The sequence below is a fragment of the Triticum aestivum genome, chromosome 1D, assembly GCF_018294505.1.
Source record: "Triticum aestivum cultivar Chinese Spring chromosome 1D, IWGSC CS RefSeq v2.1, whole genome shotgun sequence".
In the NCBI taxonomy this organism is placed as follows: Eukaryota; Viridiplantae; Streptophyta; class Magnoliopsida; order Poales; family Poaceae; genus Triticum; species Triticum aestivum.
Genome location: NC_057796.1, coordinates 18,106,431 through 18,116,552, shown reverse-complemented (window position 1 = coordinate 18,116,552; position 10,122 = coordinate 18,106,431). Strand labels below are relative to the sequence as shown.

Genomic DNA, 10,122 nt, shown 5'->3' with positions numbered 1-10,122 from the left:
CTGAGCTTATGCCTCTTGTTTAGAATACTGAACGTCGACTCCCGAGCACGACGTTCTGGCTAACTTATGGTTGTCATATTCATTTCATTAATTCCTCGCTTTCATACTTGATATCTTTCTCTATGTGTGTGTTGAAACTGCTATTCAAACTCATTGATCACTTTGATCGGGTGCGTAGGCACTGCTTGTGGCACAATGTGGCTAATCGGGAGGTCCGCAACCACTATTTAGCCTCTTGGAGTTTGGTGTGTTGCCCTAAGAAAAAAAAAGTGGTCTCGGACTGGTTGATCTCAAGGTCCAAAATGAGGATCCAAATTCATTCATAAACTTATGCACAAACATGGCATTCCTTGAGTGATGCTTATCTGGGATAAATACTACACTGAAGGTAGTCCCATACCATGCCCGTTTGTGGTTCCTTCCGTTGGCATGACACGTTCTTTCTAATTGATACATACAGAGGGATGTCCACATGCTTCAATAATGCTGGGACGATGTACTTCTCTGGCAAGATGTTTGTGAACAAAATCAACCTTTATAAGAGGTATACGGTCATTTGTTCTCTTTTGCGTGCACCGTTGCCAATTCATGCAAAAACATACCCCGGAGTCTTAGTTCTTCTTGTCATTATCTTTGGAAGGTAGTGCCGACCTGACTAATCCGATGAATTGTGTTGATCAGATGCACCTTGACCCCTTGGTCCCAGATGATTCGATTGTTTTTGGGGTGACATGGCTTATATCATCAAAGTATGAATTGGGGCTCTAGGGTATTATTGAACATGCGGCTCAATGTTGGCGTCGACAACATTCAAAGAGATATTGATCCTTGGGCCATGGAATATTTGGAATCAAAAGAACCGCTGCTACTTCGAGGGAATTCCTCCTTGCAATGATAATTGGCTTATCCTGTTTAAGCAACATCTCACTACTCTTGCGTTGAGGGTTAATCCCCCCTTCATACATTTTTAGATACTTTTTAATTTTTATGGGTCCGTGCACAGTTCATTCATTTGTTCAAGGACCCTTTCTATTGGGACAAATGTCCCCTGTGATCTTCACTAATTTTACATTAGGGGCCTCTTCCGCTGTCATTAATATAAAAAAGGTTAAAAATCAATTGATTTTTTTAAGAATGCCCACAAAAAATATTCATAAATTTTAAAATGGTTCTTGTTTGCAAACTAATTTCCTCGAATTCTGAAACTATCCACGAGTTTAAGAAAATGTTTGTGTTTTCAAAAAATGACCTCGGATTAAAAATGTTCATGCATGTTAAAAATTCTCAACTGACTAAATTTTCTTAAATGACTATTATGTTTTATATAAATTTAAAATATAATTGTATTTTAAAAAGTGTTCTCAAATTAAAAAAACAAAAGAGAGAAAGAAGAAAGCAAATGATAGAAAATAAAAACAGAAGAAAAACGTAGAAACCCGATGATAATACAGTAGTGTGTCACGTCGACTCAGCCGCCGTGCCTAGGGAGCAAAGAAGAAGAAAGAGTAGGAGAACCAGGTTGGGTGGGCCGGCCCATTTAAGCTACGTTAGTAAGCGGCGCGCCCTGTTATAAATCATTTCCAAGGAAAAAAAAACAAATACAGCCCGCCGCCCGGAACGCGTGCCAGCCTCGCCGGCGCCGCAGCCCGCAGCCGTCGCCTCTCCGCGCCGACTCTCGGAAGAAAGAAGGCGCCGCACCTCCTCCTCCTCCTTCGGCCTTCCTCGCTTCGGCGCGCCACCGCCAGGTTTGCATCTCCCGCAAGCTGATTTTCCACTCCGTCCGAAAATCGAGAGCTCGACGACGTTCGAGTCCCACTTCACTGGTTGCTTCTTTAGTTTCTGCGATCCAGCCGCGTCGCGTTTCCTTGTGAAGCCTAGGTTTCTGATTAGACGCGTCATAGACGGGGGACACGCTCTGATATGAAGGCAAGGTGTTCGGTCAAATGCTTCCGTGCGCATGCTCTGTTGCACGGAGCCACAAATGGTTTGCTACGCCATGCCCATGCCCATGCAGTCATGCTGTGCCCAGTCTTTTATTTCGTAACCTTGATAGTATGTTTTTTTAAAACCATCTTGCATTACGAATCTGGAGCCCAAACCGTGAGAGCAGATATGAATTGCTTCAACAGGTTTTATTTCCTCCACTGTGCGGATTAATTCCTAGTCAAAAAACGTAAGAACCTGTCCTATATTAATAATGAAGAGTATACATATATTCACAAATGGTAAAAATCGGCACGGCCAAAAAAGTGGCCGCCAGGGGAGGAGCCCGGACAGAATTACATAAGTCGAGCCAGGCTCGCGAGGTCCATTAGATTGGTGGTGATCTAAGCCGTCATTTCTTCTTTGTTTGCTGCAATAAACAACCGACGGCCAGGATGAGGATTTGTTCTGTAAAAGCACTTGGCTTGAGCATAGCATCTTCATGTGAATCATGAGACTGATCATCTTTTTTTTTCCCTCTGCAAGAACTGTTGTATTTGGAAGGCAGAATTATTTCTCTTCAGAGCATGCAGAGCAGTGTTAGAAAATGATCTATTTATCAAACCTACTCCCTCTGTAACTTAATGTAAGACGTTTTTGCAGTTTAATTTAAACTGCAAAAACGTCTTACATTAAGTTAGGTTGTAGAAGACAGAGCTATTATTTTTAAAGAATAGTACCAAGTCTGTTATAGTAAAAAGAGGATAACCCCACAAGGTCCACAATCGTGAGATGACAGAGGCGTGGCGGTGCCGGCGCTGATCCACTGCCGGATGCACTCCACAACTTGATCCTTCAGTCTCCCGTTGCATCCTCCCCTTTCCTCGCCCATCTCCCAGCGCTGATTCATTTCGTACCCCCCCCCCCCCCCCTTCCGGACCACCGGCCTAAAAGCTCACCATCTGCAAGCTTCATGCTTCTTTCTCTTGTTTTAGCTGCACCCACTGCATGCTTTTTGTGATTGGTGACTGCTGCTTGCAATGTCAATCAGTGTTGGAGAAGGTGCGGGAGAGAGTAGCTGCCAGCGATGGAGAAGAGTAGCCACAGGGAAACAGGGAGAGGGGATTAGGGGACAACAACTTGTTAATTAACTTGACTTCAGTTTAACTTTCTGCGATCCACACCAATCTTAATGCAGTTTCACCTTAACTAAACTAAAAAATGTTGTTTGACTCACATGTCTAATTATCCAGGGCTTGCTTGACTAGGAAAGGTTGGATCTTGTGTGCTTCAGTTTCCCCATCTTGCAGTTGATTCACTGGCTCTGTCTAAGCGCCGGAGATGAACAAATGTATGCTGCTAGTTTTGTAATCCTGCAGTTTTTAGTTCAGGCTGGGATTAGTGGCCATGCGGACAGTCCTCTCCCACTTGCACCCTGATTGATACCATCCCACTCCCCCGAAAAGGCTCAGATGTCCTTCACCATCACTGCTCCTCTCCTCCTGCCAAATCGCCTCCCACTCGCTCGACGTCGACTCTGGGCTCTGGGGGTGTCACCGAGGGCGACGGTGCCTCTAGGACTCAAGTGACCTTATTTCTAAGCTTACTTCCCGAGCAGTTCTCTGTCCAGGAACTGAGCCTACACTTCCAGTCTGATTGTTTCATGCAGTATGGATTTATATTCACGTGGTATGGGTTTGTTATCTTCTGTATAAGAGAGCGTCCATTCTAGCTGAACTTATAGCCTGATGAGTGGTTTGCTTGCTTAACGCTTAGCTAAATCCGTAGGCTCTCTTTACTTTGCTTATGCAGGCAAGGTGTTTGATAAAGTCCCTCTGTGATAGACCCACTGAATGGGTGCTTTGTTGTTTGCAGGACATCCAGTTAATTACTTTAAACTCGCACATGGTTTCCAAAAAATTCCCTGCCACATCGCATCCTGAGTTCAGGCTTACCATTTGCAGCAACTTCGCTGTGTTCTGTTTTATTGTCTTTTCTTTGATATTCCTAATCCAAAATGTTGGAGAGAGAAAAATAGAAAGCCTTAACACGCTATGCTCTTCTTGCTGCTGTGCAGGTTAATTAATCGTCGATCCCCATAAGGAGGTTGCTGTAGGAGCAATCAAGTAGCATGAAGTTCAGAGTTGTTTGCAGGAAGTTGTATGATTACGTGAGGTATGATCTTAAAGAGATTGCCTTCCCATCTTCTCTGCCAGACCCTCCGGGCACCAAGAGGCGTCCTAAGCTCACACTGAAAGAAAAATGGTGTATCCTCAAGGAGGCAACCAGGCTCTATGGGGCTTCCTGGGTCAGGGACATCGGTCCCGAGCTCAGGCCAAATGATTACAAGAAGGTCAAAGAGGAATCTGAGCCTAACAGCACCAAGGAGGGGAAAACTACAAGTGAGCCTAGTTTGCTTGAGGATCTCGCAGTGGCAGCAAAGGGCGGGGCGGAGACCCTGAAGCCTGCGCTGCGGCGCATATACATGACACGCGCCTCTACCTACACGAGTGCAGTGAAGAACTATGTGGAGACCTATCAGGAAGGGCTGAAGGATGTCTTGGATGAGAAGGCTGCTGGGAAGGATCACCAGCAAGGCAATGAGCCAAGGGGACCATCAGCACCACCACCGCCCCCGCCATCATCGTCATGAGCTTGTGTCATTTTGTGGGGAAATATTATCATTAAAACTCGCAGCTTCTCGTTTATATATACTCTTATCAGAAGTCGGGTAGAACAGAGATCGATGCACTGCTCATTTCCTAAATAAAAAAAATCTTCGTGAGTAGGTTGCTGACATTGTCCATCTGCTGATCTATGTTATGTGATCTACACTGCTACGAAGATTGTTCTTCACCTTGTCTCGGTTGCAGTCATTCCCTTCTCCATCGACATCAAAATCAACGCCTTCTAGGGCTGTGTGCTTGCCTTGTTTGCTAGAACAGAAACAAAGGCACATCCTGTCATTTTCTTTGATGACACTCTGCAATGTGCGCCCTTGATCGTCGGTTGTACTTTGTAGGGTGACAAGCACAGTATTTGAACGAGATGCCATTCACTGTTGCCGGCTTATTTGTGTGTCTGCTTACTTGTGATGATGGGTCTCTGATCTTGTTCATGTGCTACTGGCCTTTAGTTAGGTGAAGTGAACTGTAGGCTTTGTGCGGAGTACAGAGGTCTGACATACCATATCCTCTAATTATATGTGATTATGGACACTTTTTTTTTTGTAGGGTACCAAGCACATGGCTTATTATATACCTGCCTGGTCGCCATATAGTCCCCAAATCTATGTAGCAGCACAGGTTACTGATTGGCGTAGGCTTAGTCGTGGTTGCTGTAAATGGTAGGTCTAACGAGCTCGTCTCTGCAGTGCCTGACAAACGACAAGCCACCGGGAGGCAACGTGTCGAAACTGTACCTCAACCGCAGCATAGTCCGATCCGGTGCCATTTGTCCTTGCAGCAGGAGGCCTAGGGTTTGCATTTTGAATCTTGAAGATTGGAAATAATATAGATGACGGGTGTTGTGTCATTTCCGCACGTGGCGGTCACATCTCGAACCTGAACCCCTAGGGCCTCGACGTGAGGGGGAGTGTCGAGTGTGATTAACCCAAGGAATTGTGCCATTATAGGATTGCGATGGTTTTGTCGAGGATCCTAGGTTTTTTTGAGACATTTTAGAAAAGATGATGATAATAATCTTTCGCCGTGGAAATTGCTGAAGTAAAGAAAAGAAAGATGCAACATTGAGCATTTAGCTCCTCTGTAGTTGGCTTCAATTATCCATCGTTAAGCAAGATGTGACGTTTTTTTGAACCTTGCAAGTAGCAAGATGAAAAGTTAGACTCGTGACAGTGGCAATGCCTGAGCGGCTGAGCCTGAAGGGACAGGCAGGAGAGGCTGGCGTCATGGGTGGGACAGGCCGGTCTGGTACAGCACGTGTTCCCGTGGGCCGAAGCCAGCCCAGGCGCTCCATGGGCCCGCAGCATGATTACTCAGTACTAATCGGTTGGCCGGGCCGACGTGAGCTTTATATCCTCCAAGGACGACAACCCTACCGCGCCCATGCATATAGAAAGAGCTCTGCTATCCCTCAAAGAAGCCCATGTGTTAAAATAAAACTCAGATCGACAGACCAAAAACCTTAAGAATATAGAGAAATGTATTATCACCTCAAGAAGAGAAAAATTTAGAGGAGTATATTATTCCTCAAGAAAAAAAGTTGAGAAATATATTTGTGCGAAAAAAGAAGTAGAGAAATGTGGCATGTATGGTGTTCATGTTGAAGAAAATAAATGGGGGACGCCACTGGGATTCCATTTCCAAACGGTAGGAGAAAAAAGGACTTGTCTAGTTTGTCAAGTTTTTGAAAACTAAAAAGTGGGATTCCAGTCTGCCGCTACTGCAGCTAACAGTACCTAACGCTTAACCCATACAACAACACAGAGCCTCATCCACCCCTGCGTGCTCCAAACGCCTCTGGACTCACACGCACAAAAAAAAAAAAAACATCCTCTGGACTTCTAGAGAATGTCTCTCGTGAAGTACACAATATTAGTTATCTCGGAAAAAAAAGTACACAATATTAGTTTCGCGAAAACTACTGGCTGCTGTAGCTCAACTAGAGTGGTACACACCTGGTGGCATTGGTCAAGGTACAAGCACACATCACGATCGATCGTACTCTCGTTACTGTTCACTGTGGTCACTAGAATGTCCCTGCAACAAGGAAAGAACATTTTTTATGTTTCATTTATGTCAATCGATGTGCTTGGTTAGTAGTTGGTCATAATTTGTAGTCTTATACGCCATATAAACAAGCACACCCTCCGTAAAGAAATATAAAAGTGTTTAGATCACTAAGTAGTGATCTAAACGCTCTTATATTTCTTTACGGATGGGTTCACAAAGAAAAGAAAATAAGACTTGACAGTTTTAGTATCCTCCGAGACTTCTAGGAGAACTTCGCAGGGGCACGCAAGGGAGCACGCACACACTATGAACAATACATCTGTTGCGAGATTCGAAAATTTGATTTCGCACATCCCACACCAACTTCTTGTTCACCTTAAGTTTTGTACACCAGAGCTTAACACGAAGATGTGCGGGCTATGCAAAACCAAGTTTTTGAGTCGCGGCGCAGATGTGCGGTCCACTGATGATTCCAATTTTGCATCGTATTTTAATTCTTATTTTGTATAATAAGTGTAGAATTTTCAGATTTTATTGTGTGTGAGCACCTTTGTTTGTCCGATTCACCCAAGATCTTAATGAAGGAAAGAATCAAAGTATTAAAGATGTGAATTTTAATATACGGGTGAATCAAGCTAATTGGCATGATAATTACCCAAGTACCTAACATAGAAAGCAGCGATTAGCTGGGAGAAAGAGCAGTCGTGCAGACGCTTCTAGAGGAGAAGAAGACACCTGGTACGTACGGGGGCAATCACTCATGCCAGTGCTCTTACCAAGCAGTGCCACCTCCCCTGGATCGACTACTTCACCCCTGTCCCTTCGGATCATTGAGAAGAGACACACAAAGATCATAGCTCGCACCAGAACCAAGAACTCTAGCCTATGGAAGAGATCCAGAGGGGCAACCGACAAAAAGGGCCCCGCTACGTCATCAACCATCATCACCATTGTCACCCAACTATTCATCTCTTTGTAATACTAAAACCCTAGGTGGATTCTTACGTGAATTACATTGATCTTTCATCCATGATTGCCATGATTATTTCTACGATGGTTGTTGTCTCTATGTCTGAGTAAACCACCTTGTTCTCGGGGATACGGAAGAACCCTAGTATCTTTAGGTGTTGAACGCCAGTAGGATATGAAATCTTCTATTGCATGTTTATGCTCATGTTTTTTCACAATATTGTGTGAAGTTGTCCACTCAAGATATTGCCTTACTATAGCGTGAAGGATCTTAGTCTCATTGCGATGGTGGGTTGCGAAAGTATAAGTGGCGACAGTAATTACTTCCCTTCCTCCCCTGAGTGATTGATAGGGGAATAATGAAGATCTCCATTGGCCGCATCCACGGGAGACCCTTAATCATCGTTGCTGCAACCTGAATGTGGTGAGGAACGGTGGTGGCATGTGTGATATGTCGCTACACATGTATGCACGTATGATGCATCAGGCTTTGCCCACTTATAGAAATGATGTGATGTGGCTTAGTGACCCGGACCTAGAATTATGCATTCGCATAATTATGTTAGATACATACTAGTGGTGAATCCAGACTCCCTGAGAATGTGTTATTGTTGATTTCGATTGCTTCAATTTGCTCTCTTGTTATTTTACTTTATTCTTGCACTTTTAATTCCAATCATCAAACACTCGCAATACTTCAACCTCCATATTCGCTATGCTTTGTACCTCAATTAACTCGCAGACACATTGCAATAACCCTCTAAACAGAGAACAGTTCATGTGCTCATGTGGGATTGATACTCTTACCACAGAAAATATATAGCTAAACTCTATGCACTTGCAGGACATCATCCACAAAGTGCGTGCGTGCCCCTGGTTTCTCCAGATCACCTCTAGAGTTCTAACGAACATATTGACGCACAAGTGACGCGTCTATGTCTCTTGCGGATAACAGTTGATATGTATCTAGTTAAGTACACAATAATATTTATGCGAAAACTACAAGTTTTTGTAGCTCAACTAGAGTGGTACACACCTAGTCTAATTCATTACTTGGCATTAGTCAAGGTAAAAGCCCACATCATGATCGATTGTACTCTCGTTGTTGTCACTGTGGTCACAAGAATGTCCATGGAAGATCTAGTACACATGGTCTACAATAATTGAAAGCATAGGTCATGGTTCCTTATAGGTATATCTTATTAATAAAGATTTTCTATAAGTAGATCTAACTTCCGAATGAAAATTGTGATGAGTAGGTTACTTATAAAGGAACATCCATCAATAATTAATCCTCATTTGGCTTTACATGGATACAATAATTGTTATTTTCATGTTGCTTTACACTACAAGCATGTATACTCTTTTTTTCTTGCTTTACGCTACTTGCGTACCAAGTGCATCTGTCCTCGTGTTATTTGTATCTTATTTCACTCCACATTTCCACTGCACATAACAATGTGTTTGTCAATAGGCCCTATTTTTCAAGATGATAATAAAACAAAATATCCATAAAATATGATAAAAATAATTACACAAAGAACTAACAGCTAAGGTGAAGCTTCATCCTTTGCATTAAAACAAAAAGATGATGCATGAATTACATGCCTTGTTTTGAAATGAAAGAAGCATCTCCACAGCACCAGCCACTGCTGGCCGAGTTTACCACACCCTAGTCTTAAAGAAGTTCTCTATAGATTGTAAACTCCTCTAAATTTTTTGAACCATTATCTATGTTATTTCAAAATGATAATTATATATTATGAAAAAGTTGTAAATATGAATTATAGAGTTTACACAATAGATATTATATACCACTGTTGAAACCAAAAAAATATTGTCAAAAGTTTTTGAAACTTCATATATTTTGAGCATAGTGGTAATAAATAACATGTATTTTTGCTCTCGAAATGTGCATGCTATTTGAATTATTTTTGAAGATTTTTATTTTAATGCAACATAAAATTACATTATGATCTAAAATGTGGGCCTTCAACTTCCTTCACGTAATAAACTACTACCTCTGTCCCACAATATAACATCGTTTTCCAAGCTATGTTAGCTTCAAAAATGATCTTATATTATGGAACGGAAGGAGTATATTATGTATTATGTACCAGCCTTTCCTATAAACTATGCTTATTTACGCGTTTTCCGGTACTTTTTCCCGAAACTATAATATATATAGGTAAGAAAACATTGCAAAATTAACAAGACATTATACTTACAAACAAGGAAACAACATTGTTTTATGTTTCATTTATGTCGGTCGACGTGTTTGGCTACTAGCTGGTCCATAAGTTGCAGGCTTATACGCCATGCGAAAAGCTACTCATAAAAAAATTAAAGAAGTCTTCTTTTTGCAAATGAAAATAAAAAAGACTTGACATTTTTAGTATCCTATATGACTTCTAGGAGAAATTCGGAAGGGCAAGCAGGGGCGCGAGGACGCACTTCGTGGACTGCACATCTTTGTTGCTATTTGGCAACTTGGTTTCACACATCCCAAGACCAACTTTCTGTTTACCTTAGGCTT

The 10,122-nt window shown here is 42.4% G+C and overlaps 1 protein-coding gene across 1 annotated transcript; it reads left to right on the top strand.

The window, feature by feature from the left end:
- The first annotated feature begins 1,594 nt into the window (after window positions 1–1,594).
- On the top strand, window positions 1,595–4,729 carry LOC123163273 (uncharacterized). The gene is made up of 2 exons (XM_044580967.1): window positions 1,595–1,745; window positions 4,001–4,729. Exon 2 carries the CDS (start codon window positions 4,055–4,057, stop codon window positions 4,574–4,576), a length of 522 nt encoding a protein of 173 aa, XP_044436902.1. The 5' UTR covers window positions 1,595–1,745; window positions 4,001–4,054; the 3' UTR covers window positions 4,577–4,729.
- Window positions 4,730–10,122: the final 5,393 nt, after the last annotated feature.

What these genes read in the sequence shown, in the direction of transcription:
- LOC123163273 (XM_044580967.1), top strand. Translation starts at nt 4,055, where the DNA reads ATGAAGTTCAGAGTTGTTTGCAGGAAGTTGTATGATTACGTGAGGTAT.